This window comes from Bombus vosnesenskii, unplaced genomic scaffold, assembly GCF_011952255.1.
Source record: "Bombus vosnesenskii isolate JDL3184/JDL3185 unplaced genomic scaffold, Bvos_JDL3184-5_v1.1 scf7180000013272, whole genome shotgun sequence".
NCBI classification, from domain to species: Eukaryota; Metazoa; Arthropoda; class Insecta; order Hymenoptera; family Apidae; genus Bombus; species Bombus vosnesenskii.
Genome location: NW_022882930.1, coordinates 933,406 through 961,395, shown reverse-complemented (window position 1 = coordinate 961,395; position 27,990 = coordinate 933,406). Strand labels below are relative to the sequence as shown.

The 27,990-nt window shown below is 35.6% G+C and overlaps 1 protein-coding gene across 4 annotated transcripts in view; it reads right to left on the bottom strand.

Annotated features, from left to right (window-relative positions):
* Window positions 1-1,757: 1,757 nt before the first annotated feature.
* LOC117231202 (hemicentin-1) overlaps window positions 1,758-27,990 on the bottom strand; it is a 427,506-nt gene continuing 401,273 nt past the window's right edge. The window contains exons 21-23 of one of the 4 annotated variants that reach the window (XM_033489394.1): window positions 15,673-16,314; window positions 11,236-11,982; window positions 1,758-1,892 (exon numbers count right to left, since the gene is read on the bottom strand). In XM_033489394.1, coding sequence (XP_033345285.1) covers window positions 11,239-11,982; window positions 15,673-16,314 — 1,386 coding nt within the window. In that variant the 3' untranslated portion in view covers window positions 1,758-1,892; window positions 11,236-11,238. Of the gene's footprint in view, window positions 1,893-8,073; window positions 8,142-11,235; window positions 11,983-15,672; window positions 16,315-27,990 lie in introns of those variants that run through there. The other 3 variants (XR_004492917.1, XM_033489393.1, XM_033489392.1) reach the window with 3 other exon arrangements.

Here is a 27,990-nt window from a genome sequence, read left to right as displayed (position 1 = left end):
CGTTTATCGATCGTTCGCCCCTTTAGCCGCTTGTTAATTAGACAATTTGATCCCAGAACACATGGTAATAGCTTATAAACGTACCATTTATTTATAATTTCGCGTACGAATTCTTTTATGTATAAATTTACAGGTATCGTAACTCGCTAGTCCTTCTCGTGGATCGTACCGACTATCTAAATCGCGTCCTTCGGGCTATAGTTATCGATTGATCATATCGATTTTGTATAGATCGTTGGTCGTTTGTACGAAAGTCCCGCAACAAGGAAATCCAATTACCTTTCTTAAGATGTTAAGATGGAAGAGAGGTTATTTTAGGCGTATAAGATTATCGAGATAATTAGCTTTGTAAAAGGATGCAAAGGAAGACGCGATTTGGTGATCAGTTGATTTGGGAGGACGTTAGATCGGTTTAGTCCTTGGTGCAAGTCTTTCGAGACACGACTGAAGCAAGTAACTGTTTCTTTGGCTTTGAGATGTAGGCGCATCGATGAACTCGCTGTGAAATGTTTACTAAACTTTGCATCGGTAATGCAATGGTAACATATTTTTCATATGTTAAAGGAATCGACGAAAATAATTGTTTTTGAATATCTTTTGAATTATCAACATTTTAAAATAATGTTCGATTTTAAGATGCGAATGTTGGAATTTTTACTTAGTCTTCTGAAGATCGTAAGATTAAAAAAATCGAAGTACATGAAAATTTGGAAATTAAAAAATTTCGAAATACGAATAATTGAAAAGTTGGAGATTCGATGAATCAAGGACTAACACTTAAGAATGAGAAAATTTTGAGGTTGGTAAATTTAAGACTTGAACGTTAATGAATCGATTCGAAACGAAAATATATTTCCATTCCAAGTGCACTCGCAGCGAGTTCGTCAAAACGACTGAACTATGATAGAAACGAGGTATACACTCATCCGTAATAACATTAAAGTTCGCAAGAGAAGCTTACGTAATCAACACTAAACATTAATCACAATTCTTACACACGTTACGATATTATTATGGCCACAAGGTAATTTTCACGTAACATCGCGTTAAAAAAAGAGAAACTTAACTTTCAACCAATACAGTTGGATCATAGTTGAGCAGGAAAATTTGTATTAAATTTAAGTTTGGTTACGTAATTCTAGAAAGTTTAATTTTTATTTGTCTCTCTCTTTCTTTCTCTCTATTCGATATTTTACACGATAAATTAAGATTGACACGAAGTATTAACAGTCACACTATAATGAACTTATCAAGCACCAAGTAACGAAACGATTATGAATACAAGCTACGTCGATTCATCGTTATTGCAAAAGCTAGATAAATTAATATACTCCTCTGTGTAATAAATAAAACATATTACGAATAATGAGTATTTTAGATAATTTCACTAAACGAACAAAAACTTCCATTACTCGACATGCAATAGGTTTCATAGAATTGTAGGATATACAAAGGAAAAGTGTCAGCGAAGAGAAATGTGAAACAAATATCTGTGAATTGCGAAAGACGGAATTCAATGATGCGAATTGACCTAAAAATAATTCCAAATGAGGTATACTGCATTCGTGCATAGTTTGCCCTTAACGAATTAAATAACCTGACTTAAATTCTTCTGAATTATCTACAATCCAATAATATCAATTAAGAGTTAAATGAACAAAAAGGAAGACAAATTGGAGATAACGAAAACGAAAAACAAATTAAAGAAGATCTTCGTTTTCGTCTGTGACACCATACATCTGCGGCCGTCGTCCTTGAAGCTGTTGCTGTTGCTTCTGTGCTTGTTGCTGTTTTTGGAGGAGCGCGATGCTGGCAGCTTTGTAGTTGATCGGCCCATAGGAGCGGTAGTCCACGTCCGCGTAGTCGAGATCCGAAAATTCCGGCTTGAAGGGCTGCGTAAACAGAACATTACAACGAACACCTTAGTCTAATGTTCTCTTCGGCTACGCAAACAGTGGAGCGTGTGTCGGCTCGCACGTTGCACGCTCGAATCCTCCTGCATTCGAGCTCGGAGGGATATTTCGAAGCCAATGTAAGTTTCATGGAAACAGCAGAGAGAAAAAAGTAAAAGCGTTCTTCGTTAGACTGTGTTTCTCGTCGAATGAATCGTTTTTATGTTATGCTGGGTGCGTTCGAAAGTTTTAAGGACCGTAGATACAAGCGAGCAATCGGTGATTTCTTATGTAAAAATAAACGAGAAGCGTGAAATGAAGTTTCTTCTGAAAGTTAAAATTAATTCATAGAAGTTGCAATATTTAATATTGGATCTAGCAGGAAAACATTGTCTTTTATTAAAATATTCCTTCTTTGTCTCTTTTGCCGTTTATCATTCGAACTTCCCAATTATAGCGTTTCTCAATTCCACGATAATGGGTTTATATTGAATTATTGAATCGAACTAGAAGAGAAATATTCTTGGTATTTTATTATTGTAACACTATGGCAGAATCTCGACTATGTTTCGTGTAATGACGAATGGCAGAAGTTGGAGTATCGCTAGCCGTATTGTTAGCGCGTTAGCGTAGATAATTGAAAGTACTTTGTGCAGATACAATCGCAAACGAACGAGAATCTCCTGGTTTGGTAGTATGCAAGAATATATATTTTTGCGTATCATGTGTATATTGTTACATATTTAAATTTCCTGTAAATGCATAAATAATCCAATTACCTGTCCATTAGTTAATTAGTTTAGATATTCGAGATTCTACTCTGTTCGTAATATCTCTTCCAGATATGGATTCGTCTTCCTCTGCATTACCAAGAGATAGAAATCGCAGGTGGTCGGCAAGTTATAATCACGATATTAGCTTTCTGACTAACGAAGCTGAATCTAATCCGAATCTAGTTTAGAATCTTGAACTTTGAACTTTAAAGTTTATACATCACCGATATATATTTTTCGTAATTTTATGTTATTCGAAATGTTTTGCATTTAAAGAATCAATTGATTCATAACAGATTAATACAGCTTTAAACAATATCATATATCTTCATATATTTTTAAAGAACATACCTTTAATGCTATGCATATGTATTAAAATTTAAATCGCTTTACTTTGTAAGAGAGGTGTCCTAAAGAATATTTTATCTATGCCATATTATCTTTTCAAGTTTTAATCCCGAAACTTTACTCATCTCATTTCCTTATCCTTTTATTCATCATCTTTTTGCTTCTTCTTCATTTTCTACCACTAGCCTCTATGTGATTAAACATCAGGTATAAAATAGTTTCACAGTATGGTTGGAATGTGGTTCTTTGATATTCTTTCTAAAAGAAACACTTCTGTTAATTTTTTTTTACAAGATTTTGGTATCCCCTTTTGTAGGACCTTCTTGGAAGATCTAATAAAAAAATAGAACTTACGTTACGTAAATTGGTAATATTCGAAAATATTTATTTTGTAGGTAAAATTTTCGTAAAATATCGAATCATTAATTAACTTTTGAAATAATAAATTATATGTCCTAGAGTATTATGTTGAATTCCATTTAAAAAAATGTTTTGCACTGTACTCATATTTAAAATAAATGTATCAAGATTTTTTAAATAGATCAAACGAGATATGATTACACAGTAAGCAATTTATCGCTATATCATCTTCTAATGTTTTCAAATAATAACGAAATTAAAATGTTAAAGATTTTTTAAATGATAAAAGATAAAATGTAATTATTATTTCAAAAAGGTACATTTTAAGGTACGTTTCATAATAACAACAATGTAGACACAATTTGCCAGATTCTTCATTACGTATAATGTTTCATATGCTATGGTTTATTTAGGCGTTCATAATCATCGTTATTATTCATTATACACGTTAATAACATTTATGCAGATGCGTGATTAATATTACATTGTAATATTTCACTGATTTATAACATGCGTCCATTCGATATTTAAAATTATTATGAAAGAAATTTTCCAAGTATATGAAAGAAGATCTGCCAAATTTTTTAATTTACATACAATTTTTCTCATTTACATACAATAGTAAATAAACTTCAAAATACTATCTGATTTCATTCTTCAATCGTCGTTTTTCGTACAACGAATAATATTTAATATATCAAGGTGTCTAATCGATATCGTTTCACTCTCCAGACTGTCTGACTATATACGTCCTGCTACTACTTTCGCTTTATTCCCTTTCCAACGTAAACATGCACGCTAAGATACGATGATTTGAATCAGTGAGATATTATACGTTTAAAAAACTAGAAAAAGAAGAACAAAGTAACTTTCAGAAATAAAGTAATATGTATAATATATGCGTTGTTACTGAACTATAACTGACAACGAGGTTATATAATTATAATCAACGATGAAAATATTGATATTAGACGAGCAAGCTTCTTTCCTGGTTCGAAACTATCGTCATCGAGTACACGCCACTGTAACGAATGAAGTATTTTATTTTCAAATGCAGATCGCTTAAAAATTGTTTATAATTGAATTTGTCAGTGGCAAATTATAATACTCGACTTGACTCAAATAATCCTACCTTATGCTACATTTCTGTTGATTCTAAAAATTACTGCCTCGTAGTTGCTCTTCTTTATGTTATAATAAACCTTGTGTCTCGCGATAACCATTGTCAAAGGATTCTAAAGAATTGAATTATTTCGAAAGATGCATGTTTTCAGAGTTATTGACGTCAAAAGAAAGACTGATTTTTCTCCGATATTTTCGGTTCCGCGGGTTCTCCGTGAAACGTGGTACACGTGGAAAAAACCTGAAATCTTTCGACACAGTAAATGCATATTGTACGCCGATCGAATCGCGACGAAGGCCCACGCATCGATCGAGATAGCAGCATCGGACCACGATATATCAATATGCTGTCTACGTTATAAAAGCAGGCATCCAGCTAGCATGCTACAACGTGGCTCGTCCACGAAGCCGTTGCTGCCGCGATCGTTCTAATCCTAGCATGCACAATCGAACACAGCCGGATAAAGCGATCATCGAGCGACGTTTCGACGATGAATCGACGCCGATTCCACCTCGAAACTTTCGACGCGCGCCTGCCACCCGAACAGCTTTATCGTTTCACGAACAAACCATGTGTTCATTGCTGTTAGAATTTTAATGATCAGTCAGATGTATACGTCGCTTCGTTTCGCGAACGTGACAACGCGGATCTCTGTTCTGTACGTCGCTAATACCTAACAAGGACGGCTAATTTCGTGAACTGACGCGAATACGGAATAAGAGTACTTTTAATGAAATGGAATATTAAAGATATTGTGAGACGTATCGTAAAGTACAGCGAGATATTAAAGTATCCGTAAGCAAATTTAAAAGTAAAATGTTAGGTATATTAGTTAAGCGTATGGTGCATACGAAATGTTGTTTCTTTCGAATTTGTATTTGCCGGGCTAAATCCATTCATTTCTGTACTATCGTAAATCATAAAAAATTTGGAAGAATTATTCTTATATGGAATCGTGTATTATTATATGGAGTCGTGTAAAGAGTTAAATGGCAAATCCCATAGTATTCTTTTCGTTGCTACCGCGCTGTATTTTTATCATGCTTTTCTTTCGTGTGGTAAAAAGTTCGTGTATTCGATTTCTATTTTTCGTTGCATGCTATGTATTGGTATATAGAACTTTGATACAAGTTTCTTGTAAATGTAGCAGCCGAACCGGGAAAGCTGTGGAAGTTGCACGGAGATTAGGACAAATTAATCCTTTGCACTTGTTAGTTGATTTTCTTCGTGAATACTGCATTTGAAGATCGTTGAATTAATATCCTACTTTTGAAATATATCAATATTTTCAAATTTTTAGAGGAATGTTTCTTGAAAGTTTGTAAGTTAAGAATTCCTTACATGTGGAAATTTGAATTATGAGTCGTTGCTTCTTGAATCAACGATTTAATTTGGAACTATTAATCCTTGTATCATACGATATTAATATTAAGCAGAATCGACGTATAAAGAAAGGATTAAAGTATATCGAAAATAGAAATGAATTTTTTAACAAATAGATAGTTTGCTATGAAGTTTACGATATGATGGCAGTGTTTAATTTGAAGCATCGTTTCGATGAAATTCGGGTTACCAACGCCCATAAGTTTGGAATCAGTAGTTTGTTAAAGTTTGCGATTGGGATTGAGTTTATGACGCGAACGTGACCTATTCGCTGCTTTTCTGGCTTAGCTTCTTTCGCTTATATCTGGAAAAAGCTTCGAAACTCTGATTAAAAGTAGGAAGCCGATTTTGGTCGCTAGCAAAGTACCGTTCAAACTTGAAACATTTCAAATTTTTATCATAGAATTATAGTATTTTCTTGGTGTAGAATATCGGATTATCTTTTATTGCAACTCGTATTATTATTAAAACCTGAATTGTGACAAAGATATTTTCATTTTTCTTCCTTAACATTTCTTATTGCTATCTGTATCATTATGGTTCTTTCGATTTTATAAACCACTAAACCAGATTGTTTGAAAAATTTGTCCCATTTTTAGCTAGTGTTGATATTAAATCCTATGATTCATTTGCTGAGCGTAGAAGATATTTGTTGCTTGTAACGAACGGTAAGCTGCTTAATTTGAACAAATAATGCTTCCATTTGGACTAAATGCAACAATCGCAGAGGAACGTCTGGAATTTGTTAACAACGAAAGCATTCCTCAAGAAGATACTACTAGCATAAAACATACTATCATACACGTGACTTTTTATTAAATTTCTTTCATAACAAAAGATTGAATTTATTAGATAAATATCTATAAAAAATGGTCCGAAGAAGTTTATCGAGGAGGAGGATGAAAAGTTGAGAGCAAATGGTAAAATATCGTTAGAGCAATAGACATATGCATTAGTCGATAAATGTGAATTTTCAAACATCGCTGCAAGCCTTTTAAACGGTCATATATTATTCAATTATATCGGATTAGTAAATTATATTAAATTCAGAATTATTTCGAATGAAAATTAGTTGAAAATTATTCGAGTTCGAAAACATCGAAAGTTACGATTTCTAGAGTATCTCGCTTTCCATCGAGATATAAATTCTGTTAAATAACTGGCGCCACTTATCTATAGTGAATTATCGATTCGACAAGTAACGTGACCGTGGAAAGGCAATTAAACGATTATGAATGAGCATAGTCTAATAAGACAACGCGCTTATCTTCGCGCTGTAGATTGAATTTTATAACGCACCGAAGAAAGTTTAAATCTCAAATGTACACGCTTTGTTATTCTTTTAGAAATTGTGTCATTCGTCGATAAGCGTAGATAAAACTGTTTCGAAATTTATTGGCGCAGTGTATAAAAATTTAGAAATTCCATCGACATCGGAAAGCAAATACAAATTTGACAATTTTCCTTATTAGTTCGTTATTTTCATTAACACACTGCGAGTGTTTACGTATTTGTGTTACGACGAATAAGCAACAGTGGCAACAAATATATAAAATATCAAAGTAAAATACATATTACAATATACAGACGATAAGATTTTTATTTTAAGTTTTATTTCTTCATTCGTGTCTATGAAAATATAAATTTCTATAAACATTTCCCGTCTAATCATTAAGTTTCTATCCTGTTCTTGCGAGCTAATTAACTCTATTTTATCATAGCTAAGAAATCTTATAAGTTTCAGGAAAATACGAAAAAATAATTGTTAACACGTGTGACTTGGATCTTATGTCAGAACTCCTTTCAAAACATCGAATGTTTGTTTATTTGTTAAAATGAGGATAAGATCAGGGAATCGAGATTCGAGAGTGAAATCACGTTCAGCGCGTTGAATTCAAGAAATTATTCACCGAACGAACGAACGATAAATCTCCAACAACGATTATCTGTTATATAATCTCATCAAATATCTCCATGTTCGAGATATTAATGATTTTTAAGATATATCTCTATATCAAAACATTATGTGATATACATTGTATCATCAAGTGCAAAGGATTAAATACTACAATGTGAAAAGCTTTTTCTACAAACAGAGCCTCATTGTCCATATGCCGTAGCGCACATGTCGGATCGATCGCCATACCGATAACAAATCTAAGCAATACGACGTAATTCATAGAATACAATGTACCTACAAGGCATGTCGGACGCCAAAATGTCCTAGTAAATGTACGTATCGCTCTTTGTCTGCTGACCCTCCTACGAACAAACATTTGGAATACAATTGTTATGTATGACAACCCTGTATATCGTTATGAATACAAGCGACAAATCGTTTTAATCTTCATTTACAGGGTTCTCCCATAATCTGCTTGTTATACTTGAAGCGATTCACAAAACGACTTGAACATTTGTCATCTCTTTCAAATATATTATGCGTGTTATATAAAACATCTGAAATTTCATTAGCACTGTAAGGAGCGCTGCAATGAGAATTGTAAAATTTCATAAATATACATATAATCATGACAATCGTGTCTCTCATTATGGTGCTAATAAAATGTTAAAACGTTTTGTATAACAGGCATACAATACGTATACACAGGGTGGTTAGTAACTGGTGGTACAAGCGGAAAGGGGGTGATTCTACGCGAGAAAAGAAGTCGAAAATATAGAATAAAAATAAAAAAAAAATTTTTTTTAAATTTTTCCATCGAGACAACGATCTACAGTGAGATCCGTTACAACGTACCGCACGCGTACCGAGCGAAAATTCAAAGTCGATTTTCCCGAAAACAAAGCCTCGAACGAAAAATTTGTATTCTATATTTTCGACTTCTTTTTTCGCGTAGAATCGCCCCCTTTCCGCTTGTACCACCAGTTACCAACCACCCTGTTATATAAAATTGTTGTGTGGTACGTGTTCAAATACTTCCGTGAACCGCTGTATATTATTCATTTAATCCTTTCTGTTAAGATACTTCCTTTATTCAACGTTTTAAACTGTTTTTCTGAATTTTAATTGTTTAATCGGTGACAATAAAAATTTTCGATAAAATTTATATATTAAGTATTTGAGTATCGATATTTAAATAAACGCAATTTTCGATACAAACATTTGCAAAACAATTTATTTAAGTTTCGACGTTTGTTACGCGAGGAAATGTATCATTGTTATTTTTAATATCGAACAATCGTTATTTCGATGAAATAACTGGAGGGAAATTTTCAGACGTTTGACATGGAATTTATAAACGAGATTTTTAATACAGTTACAAGCGTTTGTAATATTTAGGTAATCGCAATATCACCAAGCCTGTGATATTCAACAGAAAAATTCTTCTACGAAATTCGCTTTACGTATCGTCCAATTTACCTGTTTTCAATTCCACGCGGTTTAATCGACTTTTTCTCCGCTAGCTGGTTTCAATTTAAAAATACTTACCGACCAAGTTGATACGCGAACAAAGGAGGAAAAAAGAAATGCAAACCCGTTGTTGGTAATTATTAAAATTATAGAAATGGCAAGCTCGAAAGCATATTTAGAATGCAAGAAATGAAAGAGAAAAGAGGCAAACGAATGCAAGAAATCATACACGCAGAAACAAACGCAAACAAACAGACACAGTCGCAACGACGGAGTAATATTAAATTCCGAACAATAGAAAATTCATACGTAAAAACAACGAAACAATTTCCTAAGAAACAAAATGTTTAATTTTTCCATACCTGATATTCCGTTGCGAAATTAGGATGTAATCCAAACGATATGTAGTACCCAGCTTATAATTCGTTAGTTATAATTATAATAACCTTTTTATTACTTGTTATTATAATCTGTCGTTAATATATTATTATAAATTTGTTTAAATGATTTTTTAATGGATAATATTTTATTAATAATTAGTAGTCAATAATTTTAGTAGAAATTTCTAAACGTTCAATCCCCTATCATTCTTCGATTATTTTGATTTCTTTCTGTCGAAGATGAACTGATTATCGAATTGATTTGTCAATAACGCTTTGATGGTAATATCGATTCAAGAATTTACGCTGTAGTTTATAAACACTTTTCAATGAAAAATTTTTCGGACCTGTCGTTTAGTATCAAAAAGATTGGTAATTTGTTATCATATGAATCATCTTCCCATCTTAAATATTCTTTAGAAAACCAATGTAAAAATTTCAATCGTTTGCACATTTTTTATATGCTATACTGTATTTTATAATAATACGTACTCATAATTTATAATTCATTAGTAAAATCAAAATACGTTATTTTATGATTCCATCGTATATACAAATCTTTATGTAAATATAAATGATTTCTCGGATATAATTATTTTTCATATAAGTATTTACGTATCAAACATATCCTTTTTCGAAAATCTCTTCATATTTATAAACGAGGAATATTACGATGCGATATTTCGAACGAAATATCTCGTATATTTGCTTTTCAATTTTCGCATGTAATGTGGTATAACATACGTTTATCGTTAATCCTTCCACACTTGTGAACAAGATATCTGTTAAACTAATTTTCATTTCAAATTTTCGCAGCAGATATATCTCACTCTGATAAAAGGTCACACGAGATCTTGTTGAGAGCGTCGCTCGAACAACGAGATATCTCATTAATGGATGCGAAAGATTCAAATTTCCTTCTACCATAATTCTAAATTCAAGCTTCTAATTACAGAATCTCTATATAAATTTCGTATGTTCTCCATAAAACACGTATGAACAATTTCATCTCTAATTTCCCATTTCCTTCCCTCATAAACTCAACATTCTCTATTTACTTTATCATTTACGTGATATTTATTATATTTACGATTACTATCGATCAAATTCAATCGTAAGATTAACAAATCCTGTGTTTTTGCGTAACAAAACAAAATTACCCACGTATCTATGTAACATAGAATTTTGTATTTAGAAAATATCGATTATCCGAATCATCGAACTTTCCACTAACAGAACATTATCAATTAGCATACCCTACCACCCTGGAATTCGATGAAAATTTTCCAATTTTTATATCACAAAAAAAAGGAAAGAGGAACATCTAGCACAAAATTTTATATTAACGGTATATAAATTATTTCAACCACCAAATAGCCTCAACGCGAAAAATCTACACGCGATATACACCGCAACTATAATTTGCAACGTGAGATCATCGAACTCGACTAAAATTTCTTTACTTTTATATGAATATTCGCGTATCGATTTACAAGATATTAATTATCTGAGACAAGACTTCTCATTGCGAAAACACGTATATCGTAACCAACGATCTACAGCGTAAATTCCCAAACAACCTGAAACCCGAACCCGCCCAACTGACCTTTTAGACATCGATCTCCTGACCGACGTCCCGGAAGTGTAGCTCGGCATACTGCATTATCGTGGGCGCGGACGGCGACCGCCCATCGCCAAGGTTCGACGACATCCTCTTTGACTTGTTCCGGTTCTTCGTGTCACCTGTGTCCGCGTAGTGCGTGCTCTCCGGTGGGCAACGATTCGACTGTCGTTCCCAGATCTGCTGACGAGAACTCGGGTTCGATCTGTGATAGTCGGTTGGACATTCCGCGATGTCATCTTCGTAGTAATGGGGATAGGAGATTTTGTAAGTCTCGGGTATACCGAGTTCTTGGACCTGGTGGAAGCTGGTCTCGCAGGAGGGCGCGCTCGCGTACGCGTCTGCTCTCCTGGAAGCTTCTGGCCGCCTTTGTTTTTGCTTCCGCTCGCTACGCTTGTGCTTCCTGTACTTTTGACTTCGGTCGCTTGACCGGTTGCCCGAATGGCGGCGCGGTTGCCTCGTAGAGTCGTGGTTCGCGTAGTTCTGTTGCTCCTCGTCGGGATGAGCCACCATGGGAAGATGATTCTCGTGCTGTGCCAAGGTCGGTGGTCGGCTGTTCGCGTGCACGTACGAGGTCTGCAAGGGACTAACTATCGAGGAATGATAGAGGCTGCGCGTTAGTGGCAGTGTTAGTTGGCTGGAACTGTTGCTCGGTAACGGATAGCTGTACTGCTGCATCTCCTGCCGGTGTTGCTGCTGGTAGTGTTCTTTGTAGTTGTATAGGCTGTCGGTCTGCAACAGGCAGGGTTAGTCGCTGGGGATACGGCCGTCGGGGGAGGTGTCGTTAGTGGCGGATATCGCGATACCGAACCCGGAGGCGAAATGTTATTTCGTCTTTCGAAACAGCGCCAGTGGATTATTATCATCGGTCGGAGAGATGATTGGTCGCTTGTAGGTAGGTCTACTGGGATTTTCCTATGCATATACATTCTTTGTTATATGGATGATTTAGGCCGGAGAAATCGAAAATATTTTACAGGATATGTGGTTATCATCGATAATAGATGAAATTTCAACTTTGAAAAGAAAAAAAAAAAGCAGAAAGAAAGAAGAAACGAAAGGCGATCGAAGGTTCGTTGTTTGACAATTTTTCAGAGGAAATGTTCGACAAATTAAACCAATTTCACTGACTCGATGGTACTTTAGAGAAATTATCCATGGATTTAGCGAACTATTATTTTATCCTTCGATCGTGCTAGTGGGTAATTACCGCGTGCGTGTTGAGACAAATGATTGGAAGATAGGTCCATTGGGATTTCAATATGGATTCTTTATTATACGAATGGTTTTAACAATGAAATAATTGGAAGTATTGAGAGGGATGCGATTGTTCCGATGAATTTGAAATTTGAAATGATGCGAGATAAAATTTGTCGAAGGAAATGAAAGGCGATTGTAATTCCATTATTTGGATATCGATCTTTTGTTATATGAACGAATTAAACGATAAAATGATCGAAATACGCGGTGGTCTTTAGCGATGAAGCGAAAGTTGAAATTTCGACAAAGTTCTTGAGAGAAAGAGAATTTATCGGAGAGAACGTAGAGACACAATGGCTATTTCACTTTTTGCAAATCATTCGGAGGAAACATCTTAATTCAAACAATAGCATTCTATAATATTAATCGTATCTCAGAAATTGCTGTTGATAAGTCAGTGAAACGAGAAAAGCGAAACATTTTGTACCTTTTAATTTTTATTTCAATTCCGTTCCGGGAGAAAGAGATAGCTATTCGTCGAATTAAAGTTTAATATGCAAATATTGTTCAAACTGCTACGATATATTCGACGTCAATTGGCTATTTGATTCATTCACTGGCAAAGCGATTTGTTCCGAGAACGAAAATTTCATCGAAGTTATTGATCATATGACAGATAACGTTGAATGAAGCATTTTTTTCTGATATTACTATTTATTCCGTGTGTCATTCGCGTATGTCGTATATGATTTATAGCGTTGGCACGGCTCTATTGAAAACAAGTCAATCGTACATGATCAACGTGAAAATCAACTTGTTAGGATTATCGAAGAGAAAAATGTATTATACAATTTAAACGCTTTATCGTATCACGTTCAATCTTTTCTATCTATTCCATATTCTTTTCGAAAAATAAAACCAGGTAGCTTCGTTTTTACAAACAAATTATGAATTTTACGACTCAGTTTCTTCTAAATTATCGAATTCCAATCGAGTTTTGTCTGGATACTCTACTGATTCTTTCAGATAAATTGAACATACGTCTTTTTTCCTTTTCGTTAAATCTTCTAAAAGGAAAGTTATGTAATTGATAAGGAATAGTACAAAATTTCCTCTCTCCGGAATATCGGAATCATTTTCGAAATTCCTATGTCCGATATATTCAGTAATATTTTTAGTTGCTATATGCTATACTCTTACCCCGAGGAACGATTAATTTATTTAATAGTTTGCTAAATTTCTTTCTCTTATATTTCATTAGTGAAAGAGCCAGTACCCGCGATCGACATTTTCTCTTTTCTCCTTAACCGCGAAATATAAATCCTAGCTTATACACAGCAATCCCGGGAATGAGCATAACGTGGTTATCATGTACCTCTTGGCGAAAGTACTCGTTATAAGGAAGATCGTTTGAAGCTGGTGTCGCGTCTCAAAAAGATTTTCCTCGTCGGTCGACGAGAAGCGACTTGGCGAACCAGAGCATCCGTATCTCCTTTTCTCCGTTGCTTCGAATAGACCGAGCAAACATCTTTTTTACTATCTCTTCAAAACAATATCAACTCCGTGCAAAAGGGAATTTTTTTTCCTCCAAACACAAAGAAAAAAGGAAATGAGAAAGAGACCGCGCCACTGAGTCTTTAAAAGGCTTCGAAATAATATTTCACCTCCTTTTATGAATGAGGTTGAAAAGCTTTGTGGCAAGCAACGTGTACAGTTGTTATTTACGTGTGTATGTGTGTACTAGTATTTTTGTGTCGTGAGTGTGGAAACTTACTTGATACGCGGCCGACATACACAAGGACGGTCGCTACATAGGTGGCCAGATCCAGCTTAGCAGGGAAAATATGATTTCCGATTATAACTCGGCAACTCCGGCAACTCTACCTCCTATTTGCTCGAAGCTGCTGTTTTATATCTATTGCGGACACGTAAATCGTACTCATGCAGTAGGTGCGATGCTAATTATTAGAAACTGGTGCTTAAGGGATAGGATTTACTTTTGTATGCAATGTTCCAGAACATCGTTGCTGCTGCCTAAATCTTGGTCGCGATAAAATAGTAGAAAAAAATTCAATTGCAAAACATAAATTGTTATCTCGGAACTGTTGGGATTACATATATATATATATATTTTCTTTTTTCAAAATATACCACAAAAGTACTATAACTTATACCATAATCGAGCAATGCATAAATAACTATGCACAAAATACGTATAACGTAGCTTTTCTTCCAAATGTTATTCAACAGCGATATAAATAAAAGAGGATTGTTTAATTTAAAGTATTTAAACAAATGACTAATGCTTATGAATTTTAAAATTCTTTCGCTTCTACTCTTGAATAAACGTCGTTGGTTCATTATACGACTTGAGCAGTGGGTAATTCAAGAAAATGGTCGAGCCAAGCGTAGACTAATTACACGAGGTCGATGGGATGTGATCGAACGAGTGAGATCGTTGGCTGATATTGAACAATCGTTGAATATCGACCGAGTTGGTAATTAAGATGCATGAAAGAATGGAAATGGCGAAAATTTGATTTTTCGATCATAACATTGTTTGTTAAACAAAGCCCTTGTCTTTTAATTTCTTAACGTTAATCATTTGTTTTTAAAATGTTGACTGATCGCGACATGAAAATCATACAGGCGCTGTATCTTAAATCAATAGGAAATTAATCGAATAGAAATCGCTGATTAATGACATTATTATCTCGCGAATGGAAAATGATTTTATTCGGTGGGAAAATTGAATATCTAATCTTTTTCTGTAATTTTATTTAATAATCAAATCTTTCCTTCTACAGCTCTGTTCCGATTACGTGGCACATCCTGTTACCTAACAGTATTACGATATATTTCCTTTCAAAACTACATAACATTCCTTCAAAACGCATGATCAAACTAATCAAACAAATGTTCCACAAATCCTCTCCATTTTTCTCTCCCACTGTAAATAAACCCGTCCTTCAAAGAACATGCATCTTATCCAGCTCGAAAAACATGTTGTAAAAACAAGATAGATACGTAGATAGAACACAAGAACGAACGATTGGTCCGATCGATCGATCACCCTGCGGACGATCAATCCCAGTGTGTTCGTTTCAACAGCTTCGCAAGAAACGAGCGATCTCCTGGGGGGCGGCAGCAACGGTTCTTCACGAACTGCTACGAATACGGGTACTTAACGTACATAGGAAGGAACACGAGTAGTCGACAAACCTTGGTCCTCGGCAACGAGATGTTTTTCGGTGGAAAAACGGGAGGGGGGACGTTTTGATAGGTGTGCTTCGAGGGATCGGTCTTCTTCAACTTTCTTGGCGCTGGAATCGGCGGTGGCGGTGCCACTGTCGGATTCGACTGTTTCTCGTCCGATTGATCCTTGTTCGAACGACTTTCGTTCGAACTTTCATTAAAATTTTGATTCTGATCCGATTGGTTGGTGGATAAAGACGGTGTACCAGATCTGACGATAGTCGTGATCGTACTGGTACTTCCGTTCTTATGAGGGCACTTGTATATCGGAATAGCGTAAAGCTGATACTTCCTGTGCACGTTGTTCTCGTGCCTGCGACACATTCTCAGTGAATAGAATTGCGAACGTTTGTGCTTCCTTCGTCGTGGCTTTAGGCTGTTGTATTTCAACACAGGCGAATTATTCCTGGGCATGTTGTAGTCGCTATAGTGAGGGCCTAGGTGGCTCCTGGTCGATTCATAACCGGAACTAGCGTCGCAGAGAGACGCCGTTCTGCTAGGCGACCGCGAGGGACATGGCGAGCTCTGTACCGAACGATGATGATGACGATGATGATGATGCAACGTGCCATGCAAAGCCGAAACTCGGGCAAACATAGGGGAAACCAACTAAAACAAAAGACAACCGGCCGCTACTTATGCTCGAGTTTCACTCTTTCCACTCCAATTCATCTTTGCTCGCATTTTACGATTTATAGACATTCATATAGAAATTTTGTCTAGATATTTGATATCGATAGGAGCTACTCCTTCCAATTAATGATATATCATTTTTAATTTTATGTGGATATCGTTGCGTGTTAAGTGAGAATTATTGGAACTTGGGGCATCTACTATACCGATATCGGGTGTTTCTAAGTTTTTTTTCTAGAATATATCGTCGAAATAATTTCTCAGTTATGCCATTTATCGATTATATTGTACAAAGTGTTTCCAAATTTACAGTATATCGTTTCGTGGGGCAATTGCGGTACACCCTGTATTGATTTGATACTTGATATCGACCGATGCACCTCATAAAGTTAGAGGGTACATTGCAATTATGAAGTATCGATTTTTGACTTGATATTGATATCTATAGAAAGTATTCCTACAAACTAGCAACATTAAGCTTCTCGAACAATGACGAATAAGTCTCTTCGAACGTATTAATTCAATTACTATCTTCAAGAATTTTAAACTTTCTTGAGGTAATGTGAATAATAAAGATTTTTACCTGGATTTTGTGAATGTAATTTACAAATTGAATAATAAACTGTAATAAAAGGTAATTTAAGATTCTCACTTTCAATCGTTCTAATAGAATTGGAGTGCAAAGAATTAAAACCCTTCAGACAGTTCAGTGCGAAGAAAAATTGCAAACACTTGTCAGTTAATTAAATTCACTTATATGATAATAGAAACGCATAATTGAACAAGTCCACTTGGTATAAATAATATAAAGAACCAAATAATTTTATTCTAGCGAATTGGCCTGTGAACTGATCTTAATGAACGAGCTGATCTTCAATTTATCTGTGTTTTATCATAAATACTACGATATAAAATTTCAAGCAGGAAAATCGAAATAATTATGGAAAATATAATTCTTGCAGCTCGACCAGTCGTCGAACGCTCATATTTAAAGCCGACAAGGAAATGCCGCTGGAAATAAATAAACCGCGCGAAAAGCAGCCGCTATTATTAGTTTTCATTGTTTCAAGGTACTTCCGTATTTAATTTCGAATAATATCGGAACACGATCGAAGGTTTTTACGCGAAAAATACTCGAGAAGTTTATGCTCTCATCTGCCGAAAATCTATCTTCGTAGCCTTCCAACGAATTGTTTATATTAACGACGCTCCTATATACATGTTAAATATTTCGCGCGATATTTTTGCACTGAACAACCTCTGGGTTTCGTCAAAATCGTCTTCAAACTGCAACCAGTTTATTTCCTCGGGAAGTTGAATGTGGATTTAATCGTACGAATAATTCAAAGTCCCCTTCTTTCTGTTTCTTCAATGTAACATACCTTTTAAATAACTTTTATTTGTAAAATTGAAATTTTGTTTATAAAAGACAGAACGCGCGAGGATACTAATTGTACAGTATACACGTTTTAAATTTCTTCTCATTAATTTCAAATTGCATCTTTTCTCGTTTTCTCGTATAACACGAAAATCTACATTGAGAAATCATCTTTACTCTATCCGCATTACGAATTGTACTCGGGCTTCTTTGAAAGCTAAGATTACGAATCATACGAGTTTTCGACTATCGTTTGTTTGCGTCTCTTGTTATCGAGCAGGACAACACGCATTTGTAATCAAGATCGGTCGTTTGTTCGAAAAATTCGTTCACCGAGCATAGGGCCAGTTATTGTCGCTCGAATAATGTCGCAGGCGTACCGTGCAAGCAAACAGGCCAAACGGACAAACTGGAATACTGGCTGCAGAATGAGATCCGGCCATCGAGACGGCTATTGTCACGTGTGCTTCATTTCAATCTGAGTGGACGAAATTGCTGTGCTAGGCGATTCCTCGGAACGATTTCAAGACCAGCGTCGAATAACAAGCAGAACAAATATAAAACAGGCTGCTTTCTAGCTGTTTCACGCTGTTGCTTTCAGACATTCCACTTACCTTGATACGTAGATACGATGGAAGAAGTCGATTGCCGTGAAAAGGTCGCATTAAACACGAATGTAAGTCTCGTTTAGGTTTGCCAAGTTACTTGAATTCCAACGACTTGACTAATCTGAACGAAGCTTTACACATATCCGTATCAGGTTACTTAAACTTAACCGACTTTAAATGAAATATGTAATTCGATTCGTACGAAGATAAGTTTGAAGTCAAGTTACCTCGAATCGATTTGAAGGAAGCTTTAAATACCCGTGTCGGATTACCACAGCTCGAACATAGGCTTAAAGTTACATAACTCAACTTGTACGGGCCCAAACTCGAAGCGAAGTTGAGTAAGTTAATCCGAACGAGACTTCATAAAGAGAAAATCGTGTTCAGCGAGTAAATTTGCCGGAACGAGCACGAACGGGTGCGTTCGACGGGTTTCGCGAGGCGATCGGAAAATTAATTTGTTATCTCTGTGTAATTTTGACACGGGTGCGGGGCGCAATATCGATCAATCCGCCGCGTCGATGACGATTTATGATGTGACCGCTCGCGACTCGTTTCCCATTCACCTACGGACACCGGCGTGACGGCCCGTGGTTTGCACGGATTCGCCTGAATATCCATTCATTAACCCTTCACGCTTCTGCTACATCGAGAGAGGCGACCGTTGCTTTATCGACGCCACGGCTTTCGCCTCCCGAACGAATTTTACGCTTTAAGGACACGTCGTAATTTTCATCCCTTTGCGACACGCCATGCATTTCGAATTTTAAAATTCGTTTAACCACGTATGACCACGAGCTTTGCTGTATTATTTAACGAATTAAGTGATACAAAAGATAGTACGGATCCTATATATAGATTCTTTTTCACGGATTACCTCTGTGATTTCTGTATAATCAATTCCTTTTTTGAAATTTCTCGTCAAATTAAATTCCTTCTTAACCTTCTACCCAATCTTGTTTAAGAGGAATCTGCGTAACAACCTGTCCTAATTTGTTCAAATAAACGAACTATTCAAACGCGTTATACGATTTCAATTACAGTCTACTTCAGTGACAATTTCTATAATTCTCTTTCATTTCTACATTCCCTTAAAAGTCATTGTTAAGTCAAGCATCAGTTTTACTTTCTCCCCCAGTTTCTTTTCAAATTTTTCTCTATTATTAACCACATCATACAATTTCCATGTAAATTCCCACATACTTTTCCCTTTCTTCTAAATCTCGACGCGACTTTCGAACGTTCGAGAGGAATCTCAATTACCACGACCCTTCCTTCTCTCGTGACCTCGATATCCCTCTTTATCCCTCTTTATTTCACCCACCATTCGAACCTTGCTACACGCTAGTAATTTCATTCCCGATACACTCAATTATCGAATGTTAATCATCGATGCATAGCGGAGTTTGTTAATTATCCTCTTCGAAGGGAAACTCTGGTGGTGCGTGAAGCTGACAACCACAACAACAGGTACAAAAGGTTAAACACGAGACAAAGATGGACAAAGAGAGGGGCACAACAGGTACAGGGAAACGGTTAGCCGATCGTAAGACACGCAATTATTGAAATGGTGTCCAACAGAGGGATGAGGTCTCGTGTCGAAAGGGCTTTGAAGGCCACTCGATGCCGCGTTGCATCTTTAATCAGGCATCGTTGCAATTCCGTGGCGTAATCACAGGAGGGCCGGGCGCGCGTAACGTGAGATGCAAATTGGCGAACATTTATCGACTCGCTGATTATTTAGCGTCTCTAGGAAATTGATCCCCGGCCGAATGGTCTCGTTCAAAGCGTTCAAGATGGATGATAATGCCTGCCCGTCATCATCGCTATGGGGAATTTCAGTATACGTGCAGATTTTCCAGAATTTAGTCGACTGGAAGTGGTCCGATTCTCTTGTTTCGCTATACACTGAGTTTGATACTGGAATTATCAAACCATGTTCATACGATCTAGATCTTTCGTTTTTTTTTGTTTTCAATAACAACGACGTTTTTTGGAGGAAATAATTCTGACCTTTGTTGAGCCAGAAATCGAACAGCTATATGTGTCTTTACGACATACCTTGTACAACTTCCAAATTTGAGCGTATGATGCATACCATGATATTATTGCGTCCCCATATCAAAATAAAAACCTAGTTAAGAATAGAAGATGGACAAGCATCGATAGAAAATTCAAGGTACGCGAAGATGTACTTGGTCGATTGATGCGAGGAAGGGTCGAAACTCATTTAGAATGTCGTTGCACGGTGGTATCAGAGTGCCTGGAATCTGAGTTCGTCGAAAACTTCGTTCGACAGGCTAATTATTTCTCTTGTGACATTTTAGCCTCGTATCCCACTCCTGTCTCGTCCCTCAATCCGAACAATAATGCTTCCTTGACGTGATCACGGCAGAAGTTCCGCTCGTTTCCATTTCCGAAATTAGGAGCGTCCTAGGGGGAGGGGGCAGAACTTTTATTCATTGTTATCCGCTCTTTGATGTCGAAAGTGGACGACGGAGCGCGTTGCCAGTTTTTAGTTAAGCGTCCCCCTGGCAAAACACCGACAAAAACTGCGCCGAACGTTAGCCACCAGCACCGGTTTTTAGCAGAACTGCTTTGCAATTCCAATGGAGGAAAGCAATACTTTCGGCGAATTATTAGCTCGAAAGGTTCGGCCCCGCGCTTCTCTACGAGGCCTCTCGCTCTGAATAATGTTGTTGATTTTTGTTTCCAATGAACGCCGATCATCGTATGGATGGTGTTTCCATGTGAAATACGATGAACTCCGTCGGTAATCGGATGTATTATCGTTTTCAGATCTTGTTTAATCGTTTTCGAGTATTTGATCTCCGTTTTATCGTGAATAATACTGCTGATTTTTGCTCGGATAAACGCAACTTGTATGGCACTTTCCATTGAAATTCGATGAAGTATCTCGATAAGAGGATGTATTATCGTTTTTAAATTTTGCTTCACTGTTTGTAGAATGTGGGCTATATTTAATCAGCGCGCCACGTTTAAGCTCTCGTTTAATCGGTTCGAGAATCAATTAACGAATGGAAGTTTCTAAAATAATACGAAGCTAATGTTCTTTCTGTTAACTGATGAAAGCTGTACGATATTGTTTCTGATCTAGTCTATCACACTCATAAGTTATAACTTAATAAGCGATAACGAATCCTTTCAAATTTCTTATTATTCTTATTACCAACGTTCATATCGAAGCAGAAATATGTCCTACGTAAAACTTTGCTAACATTATATGCAAATTCCGAGGATCGAAAGGTACATCTAAAGGCAATTGCATTTAAATGCTTGAAAACTTTCTAGATTCGTCTCTATATCGATATACATTTTATCGAGGCTATATTCTTTACTTCGGATTAAGATTCGACAAAACTTTTCTTCAAGATTTACGTTCTTATATTCTTTGCTTCGTCCAAAATCGAAATATAGTAATGACAAAAGAGAAAAAAGAGGAAAAATAATAGAAGAAAAGGAAAGGAAAGGAAAGGAAAGGAAAGGAAAGTATTGTCGAGTGAATATACGATAAATCACATTGTTTACGTAGTTGTAGAGCATCGGAGCCAACCCTTTTCTCGTTTGTTTTTCCCGCGGGCTATTTCCCTCCGGGGTGAAATAATTTTTAACGTTAATGGATTTTACGCATTAGGATAGAATGGGTAATACACAATTATACGTCACGGGCATTGTGTCGTGGACGAGATCAGAATAAAACGACGGATTGAAAAGGGAGGAAACGGAGGAAAAAGGGCGAGTGGGTTTTCCACTCAGGCCGGGTGAATTATTTCTTAATGAAGCAAAGGAGGTGCCATTACGAAGACCTTATCGGAGCCCTCGTTTCTAATTACCCTTTAATAATTTAGACGGTCTGCAGTCCTTTCTCTTTTATTCCACTCTTATTAGCGAATTCGGGTGAAACGTAAACAGCTTGCCAATTAAAACCGCTGGATCGTAACAATAAATTATTTCCTAATCGCCTAGAGCGGGTTTTTAGGCTTTCGAAATTAGTATTCTCTTTAATAATTATCCTACTATGTCAATGATTATGTATTTTTTCCGTGTTTTATGGGTGTAATAAAATGCACTTGTTCACTGCAAACGACTTATGAAGAATAGTATAAGCGTTATTACGTTTCACAGTGGAAATGAATTTATTATACGGGCCACGATCGATCGAATTAATTGAAAAATAGCAAAAAGATAAAATGATACAAGTATTATTTATTTAAATGTATCGTGGAATTTGATGTTGTTCCATGCGAGTTCTTTGTAATAAATAAACTTGTACAAATAAATCGCCTACTTCTTGAGAATATTAACGTATTGGATGATGAAGTTGAGAAATTTACAAAAAGTGAAATTGTATGCGATCAGTTTAGTTTCTGACAGACTTATTTATGTATGTATGTTTCGTCGTTTTGCCATATATAATCTCGATTAAATATCATAAAGTGTAACTGAGCGAAAGATCAAGTAGCTTCATACTGCTTCTATAAATTTTATCTTGAAAGACGTGCACGGAACTATAAGTAGATAAGGTGCGAATTTCTAATAGGCACTCGTAAATGTAAAAAATATTACGTTCCATCTCTAGAAAAATATACAATATCATTCTTTTCTTTCAACATCCTAACGTTCTCCGCCAAGTTCGAATTTTCTCACGAATTTTACGCTTTCCGCATTCTCTTTCACTACATTAACGCGTATAGATATTTTACTATGAAATTTTAACACTATTTCTTATCATCGTCTAATATTCGTTTCGTATAAAAATTTTACATCGCCCTTTTACTTCTCGTTGTCGTAAACGCATCGTTGATAACGCGAGGGAACGTGTTGCATAAAAGAGAAACGCATTTAGAAACGGGTTCGAGAACGAAATAAAAAGGTGGCGAAGCAAAAGTGACGAGGGAATCTTCGCGGAAATACTAACAGTATGCTGTTATCGCGACTAAATACGATATACATTCAATTTCATTATACGCGATACTGCACTTCGATATTCAAATTAAGACAACAGTATTGCTCCGGGATTTTCCTGTTCAAGCGATCGTCGTACATTTCTCCTTATGACAGAAACTAAGATCGCGAGCTTAACATTTAACGAATAAATTCCTTTGGAGTCTCCTAAACCTTTATCTTAAGAGGTTGTTTACCAGAGCTCAGATCGTATCGTTCGTTTTATTGAAATGAAAACGTTTGCCCCGCCATCTTTTCCTATCGTAAGCCCTCGGATTCTCGAGTTCTACTTTTCTTTTTTCTTTTTTTTTTTTTTTTTAGATTTGCTTATGATACTTTGATTCTACGAGCCTTAATTGGAAATAAAGGACAAGGTAGAAAGTATCGTTTCTTTTTTAGTAATTTCTGCTCTCCGGATGGAACGGAGAGGGAAATTTAATTAAAAGAACACTCGATGTTCTGTTTAAGTTACAATTCAAGATCATGGTACATATCTGAAATTTCGTTAAATTAAAAATCTATCATACAGTTCAGAAATCTTGAGTTGCTAATTTGAAAATTCTTCTGGAAGAGATGTTATTGGATTTATTAATTTGTAAACATCCGATTAATTTAATTGTTTATCTTATTATTTTTGTATAGAAACGGCAAGCCTTGTTTGACTCGCTGCTACTTTTTTTTTAAATGTTTCAAACAAAACACGATTAGAAATGCCACTTCACTATGTATAAGTATTATAGATATCATGTCATCTCTGAAAATACCAATCTACCGAAATATCGACGTTTCACCATTTTCTTCCAATTATTAAAATTCGCTCAGTTCGGCTGACTAGCTTTCGTGCAAATGACAATTTTCAAATTAATGTCAATCTCGATTAAGACTCGAGTAGAGTGACGAATAGTACTAAAACCGAGCAACGTGAAAAATATCGAACGTCATATGATATCACAGTTTTCAACATAAAATTTTGTTAGACACCGTATTGCACCTGTCTACATTTATTCACCACTAATTGACAAATTTTCATACCACTTGCACTATTCTTAATTGTTATCTATGCATGCTGTATAAATTGTATTATATTACGAATTGGTAATTTCACGGTTAAAACTGTAAAAAAATGAGAGCGAGCAAACATTGTTCACAAATTGACGAAAAAGCGTCAGTAAATATGGAAAATACATGTTCCCATTTACAACATATGACAGATAACCATGATCCTCGATACGAATCAGGTTTCTTTAACTGGCCAGTTTTCAAATGTAACAAAAAGTGCAAAAGTAGACATTTCATAACGGAAATTATTTGTAAAATCCGTCGCCATTAGCGTTTCGACTAATAAACCCTTTTGACGTGACAACATTTTTCGAAAAAAAGAAAAAAAAAAGAAAGATCGAGCCCAACATTCGTTTATGTTATAAATTCGCAATCAAGCGCAATGTAAAACGCGATATATCCGAAAAATGTTTCCGAATGGAAAACGTAGCTATGGAATTACACTCTGCACGTTAAACACCAATCGAGCTTCCCAACGATGTTTATTATAGAAGTTTCATAAAGCATGACCGTGTTTCAGAGTTCTCGCGAAATTACGATACGATTTTAACCCGAACTGTTTCACCTGAGCAAACGGAACTGCAAGTATCGTCAATCTCGATATGTATTATTTCGACATACAATGGTTCACCAAAGTATTTGAACACCATTTATAGATACTCGATGTGTGTAATAAACCTCGAGTATCATCATCATTCCGGTAAAATTTGGAACACGTTTGAAAATTTATATAAAATTTACAAAATATTTAATACGAGTATAGATTTCCCAGAAATTGCAAATGTATTTAAATAATCAATTATCCATTATATTAACAAGCCTCGATATTTAGCGAAGCGGTCTTTAATAATTATTTTATGCCTCAAACGGCCGTGTTATGCCGTATATTTCAAATTATTATATATCAAATTTTACCAATATAATGTTGACAATTGTGTCTTGCTACGGTGCTAATGAAATTTTAGTACATTTTATATAACACATTATACAGGATGGTTGGTAACTGGTGGTACAAGCGGAAAGGGGGTGATTCTACGCGAAAAAAGAAGTCGAAAATATAGAATAAAAATTTTTCGTTCGAGGCTTCGTTTTCGAGAAAATCGACTTTGAATTTTCGCTCGGTACGCGTGCACTGTATCACGTCTCGTTATAACGGATCTCACTGTAGATCGTTGTTTCGATGGAAAAATTTAAAAAGAAAAAAAAATTTTTTATTCCATATTTTCGACTTCTTTTTTCGCGTAGAATCACCCCCTTTCCGCTTGTACCTCCAGTTACCAACCACCCCGTATAACGCATGTACGTAGATATACGAGTTTCTCATAGTAAACGTTCAGGATACTTTAATGAGTTTATTATTATTTTTCTCCGATGGAATCGATCGAAATTTTCTGCTAATCGATGCACTATTCTTCGAACGAATTAGTCTCGAGACGCGATTTGGCGACATCCTTTCGACAAGGGAGAAAAGTTCAGAAGCTATTCGCTTGGGAATTGTTGCGCGGCGCCATTTTCTTCGGTCCTCAGATTTCCTCTTTCGCTTTGAGGGCTGCTCGATATAACGAAAAATGAATTGAATAAGTCCGTCGGGGAGAATTCATACTCGAAATGATCAAAGTTATCAGCAGATAGAAACGAGCACAGACGTAATGCTTCCTTATAAATCATCTGTGAGTTTCGTGATGTGAAAGTCAACCTTCCACTAGACAAACTCCTCGTTTTCCCATTTTTTTCTTTTTTCTTTTTTCTCAAAGTAAGATATTTGTCTGTGTTTGAAAGTCACTGAGTTATTTTATATCTTTCGTAGCTTTCATCGGCGTTACAGCTTTCGGATTTCTTTTTAATTCAATTGAAATCCGAAAGTTTCGTAATTTATTCGTAATTTCGTCAAGTTCGTAATTCGTAATTAGTCAAGTTACCTGAATTCAAGTAATTTGATATTTTTTCAGCGTATATTTGTTCTTCGTTTGATTTTAAAACGTTCAGTTGAACTATGCTTGTTCACGCTAGTTAAGTTACTTTACGTCGAGTTGCTTGCGTTCAAGTAGCTTGAAACTATTTTATTAACGTGAACTGGCCATTCAACTTTCAACCTTCAAGTGAAGTTGAAAGTATTTTAATTATTCCTTAACTTGAAAGGAACAGCAGTTGTTAGATGAAACAATGTTACTTATGTTTGAAACAAAGTTACTTAGATTCAAAGAACTTCAAGTAATCTTGACTTATTTTTATGAACGCAAAATTAAAGTCAAGTTACTTAAATTTGAACGATTTTAGACTTAGTGAAAGTTCTACATTATTACACGTAACGTTCACTTGTTACTTTACGATTGAACGCTAATTAGTTTTATAATTTTATCGACCGTAAATGAATTCAGTTCTTCCTTTGTCTTTACATAATGTGGAATATCATTTAATATTACTGTAAATGATTAAAAGGAGACGTTTCAGCTCAATGTACTTCATACCGATTATAATTAAAACAGCTAATTGATGTGGTCAGGCTGAAAGATATTCAGGATTATCACACGCGAACGCATTATTTTAAATACGATAAATATAGATAGATACGAATAGATGTTCTGGTTGCAATTACAGAGTAGTAGTTTAAATACAATAAATTGTAACGATATTACGTTCCTGGTAATTAGTGTATGTTAATTTGCTTTGAAATTCATACTTTCTCCGTGTACGGTATATTCGTTTCACATCATCGATACACGTACGGTTCGGAATGTAAAAAAATCTTTATATTAAAGGATAATATAAACACGATATTTTAAATATGGCAAATATGCTACAGGCAATCTTTTCATGAATTTTGAATACACGAGCGTTCACGGTAATTTACATTGTTCGTTTAAAATAATTTTAACACAAAATCCCCTAAATTTTTCGAATCGCTCAGCTTTATCATTATCTTAATAACGATTATTGAATATACGCTGATCATTCTTATCACGTTATTCATAAGTATGTTTGTTCTTTTGTTATATATTGTATATATTATATAATATATTCTGCTCGAAACGGTACGCGTTTGAAATTATTGAAACATGTTTTGAATCACTGTGTTCAGGCAGTGTTTGACTTGCGATCAAGAATTCCATTGAACGTTCTTTGTTAAAAAAAATATGAGACCCAAAGATCTGGCACAAAGTAAAAGTATTGATCGTTTCAACGAAATCATCTTATTGCATTTTGTCATGACCAAATACGAATAATATAAACGAGCTGGAACCTATCCATTACATTTCGCGTATTCATCGACTGATTCATTTGAAACGAATTTTTACCTTTTCAAATACTCTTCAGCCCCTTTCATCTTCGTGAAACTAATAATTTCACTCCAATTTCATCAACGCGTGAATGGCAAATCGACAGGCAAATAATAATCAGCGATATTGTAGCAGGGTCTGGAAAAGTGGCCATTTCTCGTCATGATATCATTGGATTCAAATAAATAAACATTTGGACGCATGATATAACCATCGATCGATAATTTACGCGTTAATCTGTCGCGGATGGGCGAGTGGTTGCCACGATGAAATATGGATCTCCGACGAACGAGGCGAGGGTAAAAGCTTCCGGAACCAGAAGATACTCGACAAAGGGCCCCTTCTCTAATATCCACACTCTCCT